The 22,673-nt window shown below is 43.4% G+C and overlaps 1 protein-coding gene across 6 annotated transcripts; it reads right to left on the reverse strand.

The window, feature by feature from the left end:
* Positions 1-1,166: 1,166 nt before the first annotated feature.
* Znf18 (zinc finger protein 18) lies at positions 1,167-18,198 on the reverse strand. 6 transcript variants are annotated; one of them, XM_063242423.1, is made up of 7 exons: positions 18,051-18,198; positions 14,197-14,672; positions 12,790-12,979; positions 12,315-12,406; positions 7,093-7,177; positions 6,364-6,471; positions 1,167-2,446 (listed from the first exon to the last, which is right to left on the reverse strand). In XM_063242423.1, the coding sequence occupies exons 2-7, from the start codon at positions 14,581-14,583 to the stop codon at positions 1,659-1,661; spliced, it is 1,650 nt and encodes a 549-aa protein (XP_063098493.1). In that variant the 5' UTR covers positions 14,584-14,672; positions 18,051-18,198; the 3' UTR covers positions 1,167-1,658. The 6 variants fall into 6 exon arrangements, with proteins under 6 accessions (XP_063098493.1, XP_063098489.1, XP_063098492.1 ...); XM_063242419.1 differs by having other exon boundaries at positions 6,364-6,474; XM_063242422.1 differs by lacking the exon at positions 18,051-18,198 and adding an exon at positions 17,852-17,983 and having other exon boundaries at positions 6,364-6,474.
* Between the last annotated feature and the right edge of the window lie 4,475 nt (positions 18,199-22,673).

Raw genomic sequence — 22,673 nt, forward strand, 5'->3', positions numbered from 1 at the left:
TTCCTCAAACACTTTGTAACCTAGAAGTTTTCCATATTTTACTCTGAATCTGTGTTCACTAGTAACAAAGAGGCTCCATAAATGCTGAGTTTTTAGAGTTCTATGTGATGACAGCATGCAAAGTCTAGTAAGGCCTAGTATTCTTTCTGGATTATTCTCTTACAATCTGGTGGAGTTTTAAAAACTATTATTAATCGCTATTTTAGAAAGGTGGCTTTTAAACCAGAGCAGGAATCAAGGGTCCCTGGAAGGCTTTGTTAAAAAAATATATTGCTCAGTCCCACCCTTCAGAGCTTGTGATTCAGGAAGTTTAACCAAAAGCCACTGCTGCTGCTCTACGGGCCGCCCACTGAGAACCCAATTTAAAACACCAAATGCCACCACGCTGCAAGTGTCTGATGCAGAATACAGAATCTAGTACTAGTTCTCCCATGAGTTTCCTGTTTTCTTACTCAAGGGTCCTGAATCTCCTTAAGTGGGGCTTTACTCCTCTTTATGCTGTAAGGAAATTAACAAACTCCTCCTTGAGTCCAAGAACTCCACCTTGAGTTTTGTCCCCCCTCTCCCATCACTTTTTGATTGTCTGCCCACACCTTGTACTCTCCTGCCTGGGGCTTTGTCTGCTTTTTGCCCTTCTCATTAGTATCACACTTCCCAACTCTTCCAGAAACTTGTGTTAGCGCCAAGCAAGAAGACCAAGTGGTTGAAGACAGAACTCTTCCCATACATGAGCAGGACGCTTTAAGGCATGTAACTTTTGAAGACAGGAACTACTGGACAGGTTAGATATATATGTTAATAAACCTCTAGGCAGTATTAAAAATAGGATCAATACATTGATTTCTTCTAACACCTACCAGCAATATGAGATCATAAGGATGTAAACGCACAGAACACTTCAACAAAAATGACAGCCCAACTAAGACGCCAAGAGAAAGAAGGGAACCGTAAGGCATGTGATCAAGTGGCAGAAAGGCTCAGGAAAGAATAAGCAAAGACACAGCACCCGAGATAGAGCGTGCCCACTGCTGGTCACACACCCACAACCTCAGCATCACAGACTCGGCAGGTTTACATGGGCTGATCTTGGAATTCAGCGACCACTCATTGTCTTTTATGAGACAACGGCCTTGGAGCAAACACTGTAAACACAAACAGACAAGGAGTGAATGCAGTACATTTATTTCAGACAAGGGACGCTCGGAGTTACTGGTTCACCTGTGTGAGGAGGAACACACGTGGGCTCGCGGGGCCTCTCCGCCTCCTCTTTTGTCACTGCAGGCCTACCTAGAAGCCCAGGCCAAAGGGCCGGTCTAAGGCTCCTCCTTGAGCACTGACTGCAGGCACTCCAGCCACGCTCTCCCAGAAGGCACCTCTAAAACTATCTCTCAGTGACTTTTCCCCCAGTGAGTCCAAAAGAAGGCATGGGCTGAAACATAAAGACTATTCTTTCTTCTGATACAGAAGCAAGAAACTAGGCCATTATCGAATCCAATCCAGAGGCTGATGGAGCTTCCAAGTTCAAACGTGGGCCCAGGTGCTCTTCCCTCCACATCATGAAAACCCAGAACAGAATTTCCTCTTAGGAATGTACTGTCCGGGTAGAGCCGAGCATTTCTGAATGCACGGAGAGACAGGAAACAGCTGGGAGAGGGTGGCTACTGGAGGGGCTTCTTGCCTAAGTGAGACTTCTGGTGTTTGTCAAGGCTCGAGCTCCAGCTGAAACTCTTGCCACAGTGAGAACACTTATAGGGTTTCTCTCCCGTGTGGACCCGCTGATGTCTGTTGAAGTTCGACCTCTGAATAAAGCTTTTCTCGCAGGTGGGACATTTGTAGGGTTTCTCTCCGGTGTGGATTTTCTCGTGGTGGCGCAATCCTGAGAAGTCGCTGAAGCCTTTCCCGCAGTAATCACACTTACAGGGCTTCTCTCCCGTGTGAGTTCTCTGATGCTTCACGAAGTCCGAACTCCGCAGAAAGGCCTTCTTGCAGATGGAGCACTGGAAGTACGTCTCTCCGGTGTGAGTTCTTTGGTGAAAGACGAGTTGTGAGACCCTGTAGAAGGTTTTCCCGCACTCCCTGCAGGTGGGGAACTTCTGGGCCATCGGGGCTCGCGGCTGTCCCTTCTGAGAAGCCTCTCTCTTCTCCTCCAGCCACACGGCAGACAGCTCTCCAGGAGGGGCACTAGGCACACACGGCCCCGGCTGCTTCCCAGAACTCCTCTCGTGAGCAGACAGCCGTCCTGCTGCCCCTTCCCCACGCGGGGTTTCCAGAGTCTCGGGCAGATTCACTCCTCCTCCAAAGCACCCCGGCCCATCCTCCGTGAAGAAGCCCCTCAGAGATGCCTGGGCGGGAGCCTCACCTGGGACCTGACAGGAAGCGTCCAGAGGTTCCTGGTCCCTGTGGTTTTCCACATTTAGGTTCTCTTTGTCGTTCTCCTGTCTATCTCCTAAAAAGAGAAAGGAGGTTTAAAGTGGTTCAGTGAGTATCATGCCCTACTTTCTAACTCATATATCACAGAAGGGGTCATAAGAAAATATTATTTTTACCACGAGGGCAGCAGCAAATGAGGAAGAACATTCTGTACAACCCAGACTTGCTGCACCTGTTCTGGGTCCAAGGCTGAATAGCAGAAGCTCAGAACAGCACATGAGGCAAAAGGGGTTTTTCTGACTCGTGCATAAATAAGCAGCATGCATAGTTCTAAGGGCCACAGTAATTAAGTATATTATATGCAAAAGGTATTTTTTAAATGTTTAGTTTGTATCTAATTATGGAAAAGGTAAATACTAAAAACGTTTGGAAGGAGAAAAAATGTACCCAAGAACACAAAATCAGCCTCAATTGTTCTAAGGTAACAGAACATACACTTCCTTATACTTATTTAATCTATTTGCATAAGTGGATATGCTACTTTTGATACTGTACATACAGCTCTGAATCCAGCTGTGTAACAGGTAAATTGTAAACAGTGGTGCTGATCAACTTAACATGGATTCTTTCATTTAGGAGTAACACAAAGTTCATGAAATTCATTAATGTGTCATTTTCTATGGGTATAATGCACCAGAGTTAGGCTGTAAAAGTAAATCTCTGGTTTATATCTGAATCCAGTGATTTGCATGGGATCGAGCCATTGATTGGCTGACTGATGAGCCAGTATCCTACAATGCCTAGGCTCAAGTTAACCCCCACCTCAGCCTCCCAAGTACCTACAACTACAGATGGGGGCCCACTGTACATGTGGTTTATTGACTCAATAACCAGTTACAGCTACTCTCTTAATTTGGCTTTTTTAATTTTACTAATGTATGACAAGGATTTTAATTTCAGTGCAGGATTTATTTTGAGCTTTTACAAATTATTCCCACTGATCTAAATAGGCTATACACTTTTCTTTCATAGACTCACGTCTTTCTAGTTATCTACCAGAGATGTAGGCATCTGCCAGAGAATTAGAACTGAACTTGTTAATTCTCAAAATGTTAAAACATGTTCCACTTAAATGGCAAAGGCACTGTATCTTGTCCTTAAAGAAGCCTTATAAATAGCTTTTTCAAGAGCTGAGTAACGGCCCATCACGAAGGTGTCAGAATGTATTTACGAACTCTTCTACTGTGGAAATCTGCTGTTTATTGTTGGTTTGCTACTATAAATAACATTGTCATCATTTTTCTTCATAAGTTTCTGCCTACATTTCTGATCTATAACTTAAAAGCTCCTCAAAGCAGTGCCAACATGCACGAATATCAATGCTTTGACATCTTCTAGCCACCCAGTTTCCAGAATCACTCCGACACACACTCCGGGATATGACAGAGGGCAGAGGGAGAGGTGAGTAAATACTTTAGCATTGAGTTTTTTCATATGCCACTCAGACTGGTGAAAAATGAGTTTTATCTTAAATTTTAATTCTTAGTTATCAAAGGATGAATTTTTTTCTTTCATTTTATGAGCTACTTTTTCACACTCCAAGACTGCTCAGAATGTCATGTTTTCTTATCAAATTGCTGTAACTTTTTCTATATTGAGAAAAATGATGTAGAATATCATATATCTGTCATGTTTATGAAAAATGTTTTCACCAACTTAGTCACCCTTAGTTTGTCTGGAGTTACTTTTATCACAGAAGCAGTTAGGGATTGTGTGTGTGTGTGTGTGTGTGTGTGTGTGTGTGTGTGTGGCTGGGGGGCTGGGGACTGAATCCCGGACTTTCACACCAAACTACAACCCCAACCCTCCTTCATCTTCTATTTTGAGACAGGGTCTTGCTAAGTCACTGAATTCCTCAGCTCCTCAGCAAGACCTGTACTTGTGTTCCTCCCGCCTCAGCCTCCCAGAACACTGGGAGTGTCCCCCACACACACCCCACGGGTTTCTGTTGCTCCTCCCTTCCTCACATGTTGTCACATCACCCAGTATCTCTTCCTGGTCTGCTTTTTGTTTCACTGATGCATACATTGATTTTTATGTCACTATGCTATTTCAATGGTTTACCCTATGTATACAACAGGCTTAATATTCAAAGACCTGACATGCGTGAAACATTCTTCTAAGACTTTTTTTAACTATTGTCTGTTGCATTCTTCCAAGTTAGGCATTTAAGACTTGTATTTTTTTGCTAAGTGACTTTTTTAATTGCTCAAGCTTTTGTTAACAAGTGTGAGTCTATGGCGTCTGCGGCTGATCCCTAATGGGCCCTGACCATGTGCTGTTCTACATATTCAAACAAAACGGCACAACCGCTCTCTCTTGGCTTTGCCCTGGTGTGAGTACAACCTTTCACCCAAAGTTAACTGGTGTACTTTCCAGACCAGTCCTTTCCTGTCTCGTTCCTGTGATGTCCACAGCAGTCCTGGGCCTCACCGCGGGACCCCCGGGCTTGTGCATCAGCTCCTCACAGGGTTCTCCCCTCCAACTGTTCCCGTCTATGTGCCCCACAGATGGCTACCAAATTACTCCCCCAAGCTTCTTTCCACACAATCTTTCTCACAACGAGCTGACATGTATCTCTTCTGCTATCCAGGCAGCCTGGCCTTGTAGACTCCCCATGGTCTGGTTCAAGGTAGGCTCTGATGGGGCCAAGTCAACAAGTAGGATAAAGGAAAAAGCAAACAAACAAACCAAAGTGGGTGGGGACACAATGTATCACAAATACTATCACTGAACCACCTACTCAAGCTGATTATGAACCTAAAGCTGTACTAAAAAATAAAGTATATCCCCTCCTGCAAATCTTATTAATTGGCCATAAAGAACAGTTTAAAACTACTGCTCCAAAGGAATCCCTATGAAATACTGTAACAGTAAAAATACTACTCAAAATGAGAAGCATGGCTATAGCTCAGAGACAATGCATGTTTAGCATACCCAAGGCCCTGGGTTAAATACCCAGCACAATGAAAAGAAAATTAAAATCACATGATGTCTCAGTGCGGGATACCAGTTAAGGAAAATAATTAATTAGAATCCACTGGGAAACAAGGATGATTTGTCACACGATTCCTATCATTAGGCCTTTTCTTCCTTGAAGGCTCTGGGATTTACTGCATATATGCAAGAGTCAGAGTGTGTGTGTGTGTGTGTGTGTGTGTGTGTACGACAGTTAAGTTTTACATAATTGCCATGTTTTAGAAAGATTATAGAAAGCAAAGAGTGACTGTAATTTATAAGTTCAGATCTCCTCTTCTCTAGTCTTACATATAATTTATAAAAGTATTAGCTGAGGCTGCTATTTAATGTTAGCCGGGTAGAGATTAAATAAGACATGTTTTTCTGTTTATCTCAATTTGCTGAGAGTGGATGCTCACCATAGCCAGAATAAGAAAAGTCAAGCTACTCTGAACCTTCTTGGTAGAAATGGTAACAATGCTTGTTCCATAATCTTGCATGTGATGGGATACTACATTTACCTGTATTAGTATCAAGCTGCATGAATTTTTTAAAAATTTTATTTAAAGGAGAAAAAAAAACCCAAAACAGTAAAAAGGTACAACTAATACAGAATTTCAAAAAAAAAAAAAAACAGTAAGAAATCACTAGTTAATAGATTACATATTGTCATCTTAGAAATAGTTGTTCGAGTTACAGGATTAAAGCATACAAAGTGGTCATTCAAACAGTGTGACTGCAAATAGTTGTATTCAATGATCCAACAAAAACTTAGTAAATCTGCATGAATTTTGATTCTCTCTGAGACAAAAATTCTCTCTTACCTTCTTGGGTAAATGTATGTATCACCAGCCCTACAGCCAGCCTATCTCATTATCGCCAATGTAATATAAACCAAGTTCCTAATACCCGCTCCTGCATTTCCAGTTTAACAGGAGGTCAGACATGGCTCTAGACCGGTGAACACTCACTCACCTACACAACTGAGTCTTGGGATCTTCTCACTGACATGAAGGTGCAGCCCTGCCGGCTCTTCCCCGTACTCTGCTGAGTTAGTCAGGCTGGGTTTAGAGTTTGAAATTCCTGCTACAAAGAAACAGAGAGGTGTGTGGGCTTGGATAAGCAGGGAAGGCTGGGAGGTCTACCTCTGTCTTTCAAAGGAACACACCAGGTACGAAGGGAAACATAAAGCACACTTAGAGAGACATTCTGGTAACAGCCCAGGGTACCTCCAAAATGACTAGGATTACGGTGAAGACAAGAGTCTGGACAGCAGGCCAGGAGGACTGTAGACCCCTGTCAGGGTGGTGCAGGGATTATTACAGAAAGCCCTGCAGTGGGTATCTTGAGGAATTAGGTAGTGATTTAGGAGGGCAGATTATGGCCTCAGAGCCAGTCACAAATTCCACCTTAACTTAGCGCCCACAAGCTATATAACACGGGCAAGCACTAGATTGTCATTTACCTTCGTGATCTTTAAAAGGGACATATTGTGTATCACCCATTCATGGCACACAGAATACTTTAACTATCAAAAGATTCTTACTGTAACTGCTCTAACTCACCTTAGTTCCTAACTATGTGTCTAATTTCCTTCACCCGTGCAACCTGAAATTGAGCGTAATTCTCTGCAAGTGCACAGGCAACGCCTCACAGTTTTCTACTCTGTCCACCTCCTACTGTCACGGGGACCCACGCCCTTACCTCGTGAGACCATTTTGCCGTAAGTCTCCAGCATGAGATCCCAGTATTGCTCCTTCTGAGTGGAATCCAGGTGTCGCCACTGCTCCTACGAAAGTCACGGTACTGTCACTCCAAGGAAGGTGTCCAAGTCTGCCCTCCCTACTCTCAAGAAAGCTGAGGAGAGTGGAATGTGCTGTAGGGTCCTGGCACCAGAAGGTTTAGGAACTCATGAGAGAGCAGTTAAGGAACAGAGACCAAGGAGACAGCGACAGTCCTTTACAGCAGTATTGCTTGCCCTAATAGAAAACACTTAGGGTTTGAGTTCCGCCTTTCAATTGCATCTATTTAAGAGGAGCACACACACAAGCAGCAGCCTTCTCTGTACTGTTCCTTTCTTAACTTTCAAGTGCATGGAGCACGGGTCAAAAGAAGCCTGATTTCCCAGTATTTCATTAAAATCTGAACCAACACCTGCAGTGCATGTGATCATCATGTACTGCAAACATGTACGAAAAAAGTCAAAAATAAATAAATGTTTGCAAATTCTCTGAGAAAATGCAAAAGGGATCCTCTAGAAAAGGAGGCAAAAATCAGCCCAAAAGGCAGGCGAAATCATCAGTGATGTCAAATGCATTGAAAGCCTTACTCTGAAACAACCTTGAGAGTCAGGAGCAAAGGCGGACGTGGCCTTCACACGTGTGCTGTCGCCAGGGCTGCACGCAGTCACTGGGACCAGCAGCAGCGCCTTCTCCGGCCAGACATGCTGGGTTCCAAGCCCCAGGCTTGCCACTTCCAAACTGTTACCATGAGCAAGCATCCCTATTAATATTTACTTTTACTGGCACATGTTTGAAGTACACAATGGATGTGTTTCTTGTGGGGAGTTGGTACATGTACATAACACATCTGAATCTTACAGAGTTCTGATTCACCTCTAATAATAGGACTGACCTAGAAAACAGTGTGGGGAGGTCTGACAGCAATAAGGCAGTGTCATCTGTTTTCAAAGCACTGTATCTGTTTATTCTTAGCATTCATCAGTTTACCTAATATGTGTGCTGGAGATGTGTACTGACATACACATAAGTATTTGATTAACAGTTGCTTTACTAGCGTTGAATGCAAAAAAGGACCCTGTCCTGCTCAGTATAATATCTTCCTAGTCCCCGAGACCCTCCCTGTGACACAGCAGGCCCTCAATATGTATTACATGGGTAAAATAAAATCCTTAGTGGATGACTATTAGTATTACTATCATACCCTAGACTCACCCTGGCGCTTACAGGGAGAGCCAGAGGGCTCTAAGGACTTGCAGAGACACGCCCCACCCCCAAGCTGGTATCACAGGCCACGTCACAAATAGCCAGGCTACAGACAGCAGGAATGAAGAGAGTAATTATGAAGTCATATTGCAATACACTACTCAGAGATGGCATTCTTAGCTCTAAATCGTGTCTAGCACAACAAAGAGAGGTGAAAATGGCTCAGAGGGGCACAAAAATGGCTTGACACAAGTATAGGAAAGGACTTTTCTGAACAGAACCCAAATGGCCCAAGAAAGAATACTGAGAATCAACAAACAGGATCATATTGAATTAAAAATCTTCTGCACAGCAAAAGAAACAACCAGCACAATGAAAAGACAATCCACAGAATGGGGAAAAGAAACTTTGCCAGCTACTCCTCAGACAGGAGACAAACATCTAGAATGTATTTCCAGAACTCTACAAAGACTCTCCAAAATAAAGACCCCATCAAACAGAAGGCAAGTAAAATGAGTAGACGCTTCTCACAGTAAGTACAAATGGCCAAAACAAGGCATGAAAAAGTTATCATCCTCTCTAGCCATCTCAGAAACACAAAACTACACCTGAGATACCGTCTTGCCCCAGAAAGAATGTCTATCATTAAAAAATCTAGTAATAACGGATGCTGGCAAGGATGTGAGGACAAAGGAACTCTTCTGCATGGTTGCTGGGAAGGTAAACTAGCAGAACCACCATGGAAATCAGTGTGGAGACTACTCAAAAAAAAAACTAAGAAGAGAAATTCCATTTGGTCCAGCTGTCCCCCTTCTAGGTTTTTTCCAAACGAGTTAAAATCATCATATTACAAGGATACATGTATACCCACGTTTATAAAGGCACAACTTATAATAGCATCTATGCTCTAAACCGTATTTATGGGTAGGGAAAATGTGTATCTAGATACACTGGAGCACTACTGTGCTATAAAGATAAACTTGAGGCATTTGCAGGCACATGGATGCAACTTGAAAAAAATGTTAAGTGAAATACATCAGATCCACATGCTTAAATATCACAGGCTTTTCTTACATTAGGAACCACAGCTATGTATACAAATAAAGACCAAAACAGTAGATAGATAATTAGGAAGTAGGGAAAAGTTCAAATAATTTCCCAAATGATGTATTTCTTAATTCACTGAAAATAAAGCTTGTTTCTTGTCTTTTTTTTTGTCTGTTCTGCACTCTAAGTAAAGACTTTTTAAGATTACAATACCCAGTGCATTAACCATTGTTACTCTCATTATTTTGTTATGAAATTCTATTTTTTCACAAAATAAAAAATTCTTGGATTAGCAAATGCTAAGTCAAAGACAGACGAGATACTTAAATATGTATCAACTATGAACTAGAACTACATTTTAAGATGAATTTCAATCTACCATTTAAGTCTTTAAATATGAACTGCTAACAGCTCGTTGTGCTCTGTGAATGAGGCTCTGTTAACAGCCCTGCAAATAACCAGCATGCGCACATACTGCTGAATAAAAGCGCCCTCAGGCTCCACGCTAAGAACACACAGACTGTCGCCTTGGTGGGAGCAGACAAAAGGCAGTGAAAGCCAGGCACAGAACAAGCTGACTGGACACCTGGCTTGCTGAACACAAAGCCACTCTACAGGCACCAGCACAGTCAGGACAAGACAGGACAAGACGAAAGAAGGGATAAGCCCTGACACCCGCACAAGCCACGTCAGTGTACCCCAAAATCAGAAATGGCTACAGGAGTCTCTGAACAGTGTATGTCCAACTTAAAGTCACATATTTACCCAAAGAGCTGCCACGAAGCTGGAGACGTCCAAATAAAATCCCCTCTTGGGATGCAACAGCCATCTGGCTGCATTTCCATAGTTACAGAGAAGTAAAAATCCTAACTTCCTATTCTGCAGGACGAAAGGGTGGGGCTTGATGTGGAAACCGCAGTTTTGTGTGCAAAGAACACCATCTTGTGGATTTACGAGATATTACCACAGCTGGCTTGCACAGGGAGTTATCTGTACTGTGCGCCTTTCTTCTGTTTGAAAACACAAAAATGGAGTGAATGCATGCATCCCTCCAGGTCACGTGAGAGCAGCCATGGCTTGTGACAATGAACTGACTCCTGTGCGGTGGGAATGATCCCACAGCACCCTGTCTACCTTACTCATGAAGTTCCTGTTTCACAGAAAAGCTCAGACAGTGATCAGTTCTGTTTAAAAATCACTTCCCTTTCAAAGGAGTTATTAAATATTAAGTTTTCTGAGGCAAATAACTGTGGTTGGAGGGCCTGGGAAACGGGCAGGAACAACCTCCGCTTGAGGAATCAACCACAAGCTAAATGCGGATTTGGGTACATGTATACACAGCTGTCAATAAGTAATTGCTGCTGTTGAGTACTTTGATCATTTAGGTTACCTAAACTAGGAAACAGCTAATGCCTTAGTACCCTCCTGGTTATGAAAACACTAATAAACCACACATGCCTGTCAGAGGAACGTCCTGTACATACTACCTAGGCAACCGAATTCCCTAGGGCTAGTGGAAATATTTCAATACACAAATCTTTTTCCTCTTTCTTTAAAAATTTTACTTGTTGGTACTGAAGGTTGAACAGGGGTCTCATGCGTGTTTAAGGACACATGGCCTGCTACCTTCTAAACCTCTGAACCCTGGAAGCTGATGCTCAGATCCCGGTCTGAACATGACATTAAGCACTACCACCACCTTCCTGATCTTCTGCTTCACTATACTATCTCCCAAGAAAAGTCCCAAGAAGAGTTCCTTCAAGGTTTTTTTTTGTGTGTGTGTGTTTTTCTTTTTTATCGGTACCGATCAAGATATATATGTGTATTCCCAAAGAATGTTTAATCAAATGTAATTTTCCTGAGTTTTAACTATACACATCATCAATATAAACCTGTTCCAGAGACTTTGGTGTACTGCCAAAATAGAATAACAGCAACTACAATTATCTTTCTGCCAGAAACCAAAAGAAAGGGACACAAAATACACAAAACAATGGTTTTCAGACATTGCCCACTGCGCAACACAGGACAAAAAGTCCTGAAAGGGAGGAGACTGCGTCCTTCATCTAGCTGAATGGATCCCCAGAGAGAAGATCCAGACAGCACAGGAAGGCAAAACCCCTTCCAAACCAGGTGTCCGCTGGAAGTGAGCAGAGGGTTGTGATCTTGGGAGCCCACAGTGGCTGGAGTTAGCAGGACAGAAAAGCAGAGGAAGGAGCTGCACAAAGAGAGCCTCAGAGACTTTCAGAGGGGCCCCTCAAAGCTGCTAGACACTACTCATATTTCATCAGCTGGAGCAGAAAACTGGGCACATGGAGAGGCACTGGGCAGAACAGTCAGCGTGCTGCTCGCTAGTGAGAACAAAATTAGCCTTGGATCAAAGGCTTCTCGGGCAATATACGCGTCTCTACCCCACAGTACCTAGAGGCAACTATAGACTGAACATATTTAATAAACCTTTTCAGAAATAAACAATGCCTAACTTTTAAAGTGCACACTGTTCTGAGTAGCACAATAAAATCTCTCACAGGATATGAACCATGTCTTTGTCCAGCTTATTCACACTATATTATGCTACTCATCAACAGTCACTCAGTAGCCCTAATAGGTGTCATATACAAGAAAACAAAATAGTTCTTGGTATCTTTTAAGGAAACACAAAAATAATAGAAGAGACGGCTATACTGGGGTAAAGGCCAGATTTCCTAGCAACTTGTACCTTTTTCGAGAGGCCAGATTCCTTTTTCAAGATGTTTAGGAAAAATTCTGATGTGAGAGAAATCCTGAATCCGGGACTCATTCCACAGGTGCTGTCCCCTGCCAAGGTCAGCGCTCCCTCCTGCCCTCTTCGGGACTGCGGCCCTGGCAGCCCTGCTGACCCGATACCCTCTCAAGGCTGGCTTGGGTAAAGAGGAGCAGAGGAGCCCAGCTCACCTGGGGAGTTACAGAGAGAAGGGCGGCTCCCAGGCCCTGATCTCTGATGCCCCTCTCCTCATGCTGGGCAGCAATCTGGGATGCAGCCGGAGCTGGAGTGATAAAAGAATTTCAGAATCTAGATTATCTTCTTTAACCACCCCCCAGATGATTCAGATAAAAACCACAGACATGTGTTCTGCTACCAATTTTCAACACTTCTGCTTACCTCCTGATAAACGCCAGCCAAACTTCCAAAAAGTCACACTCACATTTTCTCCCACCTCCCTCCTCACAACTAAAACCCAGTGGTCCGGCTCAATCACAATGTAGTTTAACATACACACTCTGAACCGTCAAGTCAGATAGTTCACGCAGATCTGCCCCAGTTCCAAACTTTCCAAGAATACCGTGTTATTCTAGCTCGGGCCTGCTAATTGCAATCCCTGAAGTTCCCCACAAGAGCTCTGCACACCAGGGACTAACTCCCCCTCACCTAGTTCTGGTTCCGTGTCAGATTCCTCTTTGACAATGTGGCTCAGCAACTCCGGAGACCTGGAAGGAGAATGCTGCAGGTCCACCTCCAGGGGTGCCCCTTCCGGATGGGGCTCCCCTTCACCCACGGGGGAGCTTGGAGATTCGTTCTTCTCTGATAAGATCTCCTGTCCTAGAACTTGGATACTGATCTAGATAGCAGAGAGTACCAATTACGGGAGGAAGCAGACTCAGGATTTCTGGAAGATAAAGAGCTAATCTTTGGTAACAGAAGATAACACAGTCTTTAAGGACATGCAGGACAGAGAAAAGGCAAGCCAGCTCTCCCAGGAACTCCTGAAAGTGAAAACATCCCAAAAATGAGGTTTGAGGCAGGCCCCGGAGGCCTTTAAAAATGCACTAATATTAAGTTTGTCCTAGACAGCCTCCATCGATTAAAACTCAGACAACTTTTGAACAATGTACATGTTCTAAAGACGAAATGGAATGAGAGACTTTAAGTCTCCAACGGTTAAAAAGTATAGAGAGTTAGTTTTAGAATTAAGTGAGGTAGAAGGAAATGCAGATATGGTATAAGAAACATGTCGTTGGTCTTTATCTTTGGTTGCTCGGTGCAGAGCTCATGGAAACCTTGTAATTTTCTGTTTTTAAAAACGGAAGTCTTTTGTTATTAGTAATGAAGGCTTTTCACTCCTTCACACTGAATTTGCAATAAACATAAACAGGTCGGTAGCTCTTGCCGAGTCCCTAGACGGCTTCAAGATGCAGCCCTGCATCCAGGCTGCCAGAAGAGCCAACAACGTGATTGAAAAGCTGAAATTTCAGCCCGAACTCCTAACCTCTGAGCAAAGAGGGCTGGAGACTTTCAATCAGCAGTGACAAATGATTTAATCAACTGTGCCAAAACAGTGGCGCCCATTAGAAGCCCTGCAGGGAGCTCCCAGGTGGGTGAACCTTCACTGAAATACTAAGAAGGTAGCACACTGGGAGAGGAAACAGAACTCTGTATCTCCTCCATGGACTGCTAGAGAGGTGCATCTTTCATGACAAGGTGGTAACAGCAAATAAAGTACTTTCTACAGTTCTGCAAGATGTTCTAATTATCAAATCTGAAGCGGGGAAGACCCCCAATTGACAGCCAGTTTGTCAGGCAGACAGGTGGCCCGTGGACCTTGCCGCGGGCATCTAGCGTGCAGGAGCAGTGCTACAGTACTGTGCCTGCACCTGTGCAGTCTGTGCCGAATGCAAAGAGTGTCAGAATTGAACTGACCTGCTCGACACTTAGTGGCTATCACAGAATCAGAGTTGACTACTGATGTCAGGAGTAGTACCAGAAAAAAAACACACCACACATGATGCGCCCCAGAGGACCCTGTGCTTTCTCACAGACGGCAATGCCTCTGCTTACCCACTCCCACAGTCTCCGAGGGTCTCCCTGTAAGCTCTCCACAAGGGTCACTGCCTCTTCTCCACTTCCTGGATGCTGCTTCCGCACCCACATCTGGATCTCCCCTGGAAGGATGGTCAGAAACTGCTCCAACATGAGGATCTCTAGGATCTGCTCCTTGGTGTGAACCTCTGGCTGCAGCCATTGAAAACAGAGTTTTCGAAGTTGTCTCAGAGTCTCGTGGGGCCCAGACATCACCTGATAACGAAACTGCCTGAAAAGCTGGCGTGCAGTCTCGGGGCTGGAAAGCTCCTCTTGAGGGGCAGCATCTGATCCACAGAAGGTGGAGACCTCATTCTTGGCCAAGGAGGGCAGCAGGCTTAGGGCCTGCCCCAGGTCAATGGGCATCGTCTGGCTTCACAAGTCCTTGTAGGTGCTTCTGGGGTGGAGACAACCAAGTCTTCACAAGGACTCGAAGGAAAGAAAGAGATTAGGTGCTGTTAGAGGAGAACAGAAAGAAAGAGATTAGGTGCTGTTAGGTGCTGTTCAGGAAGAACAATGCCTATCCTCTACCTACATAACCTGCAGTCAACTACGGGTCTTTTGAAACTACTCATTCTATACATTATTCTATTTTGAAAGATTATAAACTTGAAGCTGCAAAGCCAACTGCTGATGCCATATCTAAACAGCCACCATCACCCTCCCCATTTTACCATGTTCTCCTTTGGTCTTCAAATGCCCAGTCCATGTACAAGGATGAGATAAGCATTTTCACTTAGGTTTCTAGAAAAGTAGCTCTTCTGCAAATTTCTTTATGTTCTTAATTTTAAAAACATAGCAAAACAAAGAAATCGGTACTCCAGGAATGTAAGCTGATATTGAAAAGATCAGATGTCCCCATAATACTTAAACAGGTCTCCTCTGCCACATGTTCTTCCCATAATGCACTGTGCTGCCCCAGGCCCAAAAAAACAGAACCAAGAGACCAGCACCCATGGAATGAAGCTTAGAAAACCATGAGCAAAAACAAACTTTCCCTCCTTATAAGATGTTTATCTCAAGTTCTTTGTCACAGTGACGCACTACGGAGTAATAGTATCACTTTTTCACTCTTGGTCTGTCTGTTATACTGGTGATAAACTCAGTCTTTGCACAGAGCTATTTTTTTTTTTTTTTAAGACAAGATTTCACTAAGCTGTAACCTGGGCTCAAACTCACAATCTTTCTGCCTCAGCCTCCCAGAATGCTGGGAATACAGGCATACAATCACGATTCTTGGCTAACATTTTAGCTTTATTGTTTGACACATTTCTATTGAGGTATAAGAAGCATTTTCCTCACATCTACTATTTTACCCAAATAATCCATCCTACATCATAAAAGTATTTAAAAGTCAAACAGGATGATAAAACAGGTAAATTTTTTAAGGGAATTAAAAAAAAAAGAGTGTGGTGAAAGGATCATAGCGTATGTTTCTTGTGTAGGACTCATTAAATTTTTTCACTCAAATATTCCTTCCCATATTTATGCAGCATCCAGTTGTACAAGAATAACACACACAAAGTGCTCAAATACGTGTGTGGAAAATTCTGTTTCCAGCAGTGGCAGAGTAATGAGCAATACAGATCAGGATACCTGCTGAAAGCAACTACACAACCCAAATAAAAACATGTAACTTTGAGAGAAGACAAACTCATATGACATGCTACAACCCAGCCACATTAAGAACTATATGAAGTGTAAATGGACTAAGCACTCCAGTTACAAGGCAAATTTGTCTGATTTTAAATGTAGATTCAATTAACAATATGCTGTCTACATAAGACATCTGAAATACAAAGACACAGTTTAAAAATTAAAAGGATGGAAAAAATATGCTCTCTGCACACAGTAAAACTGATATAGCAATTTTAGTATCTGACCAAGCAGACACTTCCGTTTGAAAACAAAAACAAAGAGGGTCATTTTATTACAAGAAATAAGTCCATTAAATAATCATAATTATTGTGGCTAATGCTGACAAAGTAATGTCAGTTCAAAGAGAAAAAAGGACATTCATTAGAAAAAAAGGGGCAAATGATCTACAACACATAAGCCTAAATATGTGTGATTCTAAAGGCCAAATTTTTATAGCTGGTGATTTCAGCATTTTTCTCTAATGGGCAGAGTAAGTATACAAAAGAAAAAGAGATACAACAGATCTGAACACTACCATAAACCAACTTGTTTAGACATTTAGAAGCCATTATCTCCGACAACTGCAGACTATATGCTCATTACAATTACCTAAAAAACACTCCTCCAAAGTATATGCGAAATTTTCAAAAGATTGGAATCTTATGTCTCTCTATCCACAGAGCAATTAAATTACAAATCAGTATCAATGTGGTATATGAAGAATATCAAGTTACAGAAATTATTCAATAACCCGTGGCCAAAAAAGATATCAGAATCAAAGTTAAAATATATTTTCATATTGAATAGTAATGAAAACAGATTAAACTGAAGAAGCATTTCTTAGAGGGAGATTGGTAGGTGTTTTTGCGTGAGGTACTGGGGATGAACCCTGGGCCTCTCACAGGCTAGACAAGCACTCTACCACAGGACCACATTCCCACCTCCAAGACCTACGATTCAAAAGAATCTTTTTAAAAAACAAATATTTGACCACAAGCCTTCACTAAAATTAATCTGGCTCCTCACTTTTGAATGGCAAATAGCAGATTAACAGAAGGTAGAAATAAGAAACACTGGGCCACAGACTTAGTTCAGTGGCATAAGCGCCTGCCTGGCAAACGCAAGGTCTTGAGTTCGATCCCTGGTACCAACACAAAAACAAACAAAAAACCAGAAAGACTTCAAATAGTACATTATTCTTCTACTCAATTTTACGCAAATTTAGCGGGGTGCTGTATTAAGATAGTTTGAGTGACATCTGGGAAAAATGATATTAAGGAAAACTCTAGATCTTACATAACATTCAAAACTGTTAGTAACTATACACCATGACTGTAAGAAAAATGTCTTTATTATTCAAAATTAAATTACTTTAAAAGGGTTAATGGGTTTATTCCTCCACTTCATGAGGATCTGGTCCCGTGTGTTACCAAAAACCTTGGTTACCAAAATGCACACTTGTTATATTTATTAAAGCCTATTAGAATGAGTGTTTAAATGTGCACTAGATAGGTACACATACAAGTAGCACCTGCTGGGCATCTGCTATGCAATCAGCTCACTACTGGGGTCTGACCACGTCACACCTAATTGCCATTAGCATTTACAGATTAGGAACCTCTGAGGCTCAAAGTGGCAGCCAGGTGCCAGCCCACGGAAGCTCTGAAGTCTGCGCTTCTGAGAGGAGAGCCGCCAACGTCCGGTAATCTAGGGGAAAGAAATTGGGGGCCGTAGCAAATGGCTGGGGTGAAAACCTGCATTAGCGCCCCAGGCCAGGGCAGGGCTAACCAGTGAAGCTGTCTCCACCCTGGGCCCCGTCAAGTCGCCAGCACCCGGGCTGGAGGGAGACCCCCAACAGCGTGCCCTCCGAAACCTCCTCTCTTCCAGATCTTCCCGGAAGCTATCGTACACAGAGAGCGCCCAGCTCCGCGGCGGGCACCCGGCCCCGCCCACTGGCGCAGCCACGCAAGGCCGCGACCCCGGCGTCCTCACGCACCGAGTCCGCGCATCGCCCGGGCCGCCCCTCCCCCGCACTCGCGACGTCGCCCGCGAACGCGCTCCCAGGCGTTTGGGTGCGCGCGTCAGCAGGCCGCGCCGCCGCTCCTGGGGCTTCGGCCGAGTCTCGAATGGGCGCGGGAGGCGCCAGGCCTGACCCGAGACGCAAGGAGCCGGGCCTGCCCAGCCCACGAGCTCACCTTGGGTCGTGGGGCCGCCTTGGGCGCACTTCCGGGAACTGGGCAGCTGCGCACGCCTCTGGCGGCCTTTGAGCGACGCGCGGCTCAGGATCTTGGCGGGATCCGGGCGGGGGCGTGGTCGAGGGCGTGGTCTGCCTGAGCCCTCGGTTCCTATTGGCCGCCTGGGTGCCCAGTTGATCTCCGAGCCACCGCCCACCATCGCTTAAGTTGCTAGAGATCCAGATCGTGATCAACGCCTTTCTTTGCATGTTCGTTTCGCCAAGGCTCACCGTTTATCGCCCGTGTATTCTGTGCCACGCGCTAGGCCAAGCACTACAGGGGCTACAGAGACAATTCTCTTGTCCATCGCAGACTCCTCTCGCCAATCTCGCTTCCAAAGCTGAAACTTTGTTGTTGTTCCTAACTCTGACATCTATGTCTCTCCTCCTTGCCTTTCTTTCCTCACGTGGCCTCCTTGGGATGTTTGATTTGCCCTGGCCTGTTGTCTTTTTCAATGCTCATGCACTCTGCGTTTCCTGGGCTGTCTCCTCCTTCTTAGTGTTGGACTTCAGTGAAATGTCAGGCACTGTGGCCACTTTTGTTACGTCCCTCATTCTACTGTAATATGCATGTCAGCTTAGATTCTCCTTTCCCATTTCGTCCTTCTTCCACTCACCATCAGTCACTAATTCCTGTAAGTGTTTTATTCATCCGTTGTCTGGCAGACACCGTATCTGCATTCTCACTGACTCTGTAGCTTCATTCGATTCTACACTATTTCTAATCCAGATGACCACAGCCGTCTTACTACTTGACAGGTGTTCAGCCTTAGCCCTTTCCAGGCCATCCTGCAATTCATCTTTCAGTACTAAGCTGCATGAACAGAAGTATCATGTCTGACTTCCGGAGTTCAATCTTGAACAATCGCCAAACAGGGCAGTACTGAAACGAGGTGTTTGTGTACAGTTTAATATCGAGAGTATCAGAATAGGGCTGGGGAGTTCAGCAGTTCAAGCACTTGGTTGGTTAAGTGCAAAGTTGTGAGTTTGGTCCCCAGTACCAAAAAAAATGTGTCAGGATAGTTGTCTGTGTCCTCTTCCTGTGCCATGTTTTGACATCTCTCGAACAATAAAGCTGGGGACACAGAGGGGAGGGAGAAGGGAGAACATAACATGCTTATATAACTGCCCAGTGGGAAAGGAGTTTGACATTTTCTCTAAGCCCCTAGAGCTAACAAGACCTAGCATGTGTAACTACTGGTTCAGCCCAATCTAGTCTGTTTCTAATGTTGACTTGTATGAGAGTTGTACTTTATGAATTCCTGGGGAGAGTGTGGCTGCTTATATGTAGCCACCCTGCATTGTGTATGACTGTCCGTACCATGGTGCTTTGTTTCTGGGAAAACAAAGAGATAAACTGATTTGGAGATGAGGGTGATGAGTTTTGTCTTCAACATGTTAGGTTTTAGCTGCCCAATATCCATGGAAGATAAAAATTTCAAATCCTTCTCATTGGGCCACAGATCCCTTTGTACATTGGACAAACTTCTCCTACAGAAGATGCATACACACACACACATACACACAGAGAAAGAGATATATGTATATAACATTTTGTCCTGAAATTAAGGAAAACTAATAGAATCCTGAAGGCTATTCTTGGAACCCATGAATTTCAGACTGAGAATTCTAATACTATCAGAAGTTTCGTGATATGAATGTGACAGCTGGCAACTTGACAAGTCCTTTATAAACTGACACTTTGGGAAGAGGTTTAAAACCTCCTTTCTTTCTGAACAGACAACTACCAAAAGACATTCATAAATAAGAAACATCCCTGAGCTTAGGAAATAAGTAAATTTTCATTTCTTATTCATTAAAAGTTTCATCAGCTACTTCTCTGCCCAACATTACATCGTTTAGCTAAGTTATACCTGGTCCTCTCAGGGCTTAAATTTTGTGGAGAGAGCTGACCAGTGAATATATCTGTAAGTAATACTAAGCATGTTGGGGAATGATAAGTGTTGCAGCGAATTAATCAGGCTAAGAAGAACCAGTAAGATGGTTAAGAAAGTCTAACCTAATCTTGAACACAGACGTGAAGGTAAGAAGCAAGTCTTTGCACACTTAGAGGAGATTTCCAGGCAGAAAAAATTGTCTCTGAGCTCTGAGACAATAACTAAAAATAAAAAGAGGTATGAGGACTGAGCTCTTCGTCACAACAACATGTGAGGCCTGGGAGTAAAGGAGAGTGGTGGGCCATCGAGATAGAAGAAAACAAAGAAAAAGTGGTATTTTGAAAGCTTAAACGCACAAAATGCTCTAAGAAGGAGCAAGTAAACTGGGAATGTTTGTAAATCCAGCTGCTAGAGTGGCTGAGGTAGCAGACTGCAGGTTTGAGCCCCACTGGGCAACTTAAGACTGTCACAAAATAAAAATTAAAAGGGCTAGTGATATAACTCAGTGGTAAAGTATTTATCTAGTACATATGAAGCCTGAGGTTTAATTCAGAGAGAGAGAGAGAAAGAAAGAGGAATGGAAAAAGAGCAGGGATAATCCAAAGGAGATTTTAAGAAAAGGAAAAAATGAAGAAAGATAAGGAGGAAGCAAAATAAAATTTCAGGATAAGGTTAGTTTTTACACCTAGAAGACATTTATTTTTTAAGGTAGCCCAAATACAAGTCTCAAAGTCTAATCCTCATGGCAATGAGACAGCAAATATTTCTTTTCCAACTCAAGAAATAAAAACAGAAATGCACAATTAGTAAGTGAGTAATACGAGGCATGATGTACAGCAAAACTAAATATAAATTCTGCTATTTCTGACTCTAAATCTCAGAATCTCCCTTCTCTCTATTAATATTTGATCCCATAATGGAGCAGTGAACACAGGATAAGTTGTTTAAAAAGATGCATTGTTGGGAATCACAGAGATGACTTTCCTTGCCTTTCTTTGAGAAGAAGAGCAACTATCTCCATTGTGAATAAACTTGGCCCTACCTCCAGGTGTTGATATGTACAGAGCTAGCTGGGCTATTTCTTTGTCCCTTCAATAGGGTTTAAGCAGTGTGAACTGGGCTGGCTGAGGAGCTGATGTGTCATCTCTGAAGCAAAGCAACAGATCGGTGTTACCCCATCCACTGACTCCCCAAATATTTGGAAACTTTTTTTTAGTATGTGAGGCCCTAAGTTCAATCCGCAACTCTGGGAAGAAAAAAAGTCATTGTTTAGAAATTCTGTCTTAGTTACTTTTTACTCATCACCGAGACAAAATACCTGATGCCCAAAGTTGGGAAAGGAAAGGTTTATTTCTTATACTTTTTAGAGGTTTCAGTCCATACTCAGTTGGCTCCAAGGCAGGGTGGCATGGCAGGGCCGCAGTTCATGGCGGCTGCAAACAGCAAGGCAGAAACTGGCAAGAGAGAGAGACACACCTTCTTCCTGCCATTACATCACATCTTGGCTCCACCCCTTTGTGGGCGGAGCACTGACACCATCAATCCAAGCTCTAGACAATGAACCAATCACAAATGCATAATGAAAATGTATGAGGCCTGGGGGCCACTGCCATAAACTATGACAGACATAGTCCTTTAGATGGGAAAAAAATTTAGTTTCTCTACTTCCAAATATAATGGACTCCATTCCCTTTTCTTTTGGTTATATGTTTAACAGACAAGGAGATGTGGGAGACCAGACAGGAAGACTGAAGCCAAACTGGCCACCTCTGTGAGTGATAAGGAGAAAGTTGGCACGAAAGTGAGCTGGCATGCTGCAGGCTCTAGGGAAAAGTTAATACAGCTGAGACCCTACTGTTACCTGGACATATCCCATAAGAGGCAGATAAACCCTGTGTTACTCTAATACTTGAACCCATGTCTGAGTGAATAAAGGCAAGGGTAAGTCATTCACTTGGGACTCTTTTTCAAAAGAGAGACAAGACCTGCTAGGCCCTCATATTTTAACCTAATTCTGTGTATCTTTTTATTCATCTCCATCGTCCATCAGTTAAGGACAAAGCTTGTAGGCTAGCTCCTACAAAATCAGTGTGGGAGAGGCCTCTAGGGAAGTGGCGCTCTCTATCATGGAATAGTTACCCTGAGTTCCCCATGTTTCACTTGCTCTTAACATACTGAGAAAGTCTGAGGTTGACATGTGCAGCTATGGGCTTGTGGATTATGTTAAGAATTTTCCGGTGCAATAGAGACACGAAAAGTACAAAAAAAGAAAAGAACAGGTTTATTGGGGATGTAGAAAGGAGCATGCAACCCATGGCAGTTGGGCTGTCTCCTCCAACTGGATACAGAGAGGCAGAAGGTTGTATAACTTCTAATTGAAGTGGCGCATGAGGCGGACATTGATGATGTGTGAGGAACTGATTGGAATTTTCTTTGCATGCAAACAGGAAAGAGAATTGCAGTTAGAGCTGAAGAAGAAGCAGGAAGTGGTAAGCGTTCTTATTTTGGCCTTCCACCATGTTAGATCACTGCCATAATTGTACAGTAATTTATATTAGGACAAGAACCTTTCATTCCTGTCTTTGTATTGTTAGGAAAAGGGCAAAGACTGTCTCTTATCATTTTTTGCTGGATAGGGAATCATGTTGGGGTTTAGGAGGGTTGACAGGATGACAGCTGATGCCCAT

This window comes from Cavia porcellus, unplaced genomic scaffold (genome assembly GCF_034190915.1).
Source record: "Cavia porcellus strain 051 isolate PalLab524CR breed Dunkin Hartley unplaced genomic scaffold, mCavPor4.1 scaffold_32, whole genome shotgun sequence".
In the NCBI taxonomy this organism is placed as follows: Eukaryota; Metazoa; Chordata; class Mammalia; order Rodentia; family Caviidae; genus Cavia; species Cavia porcellus.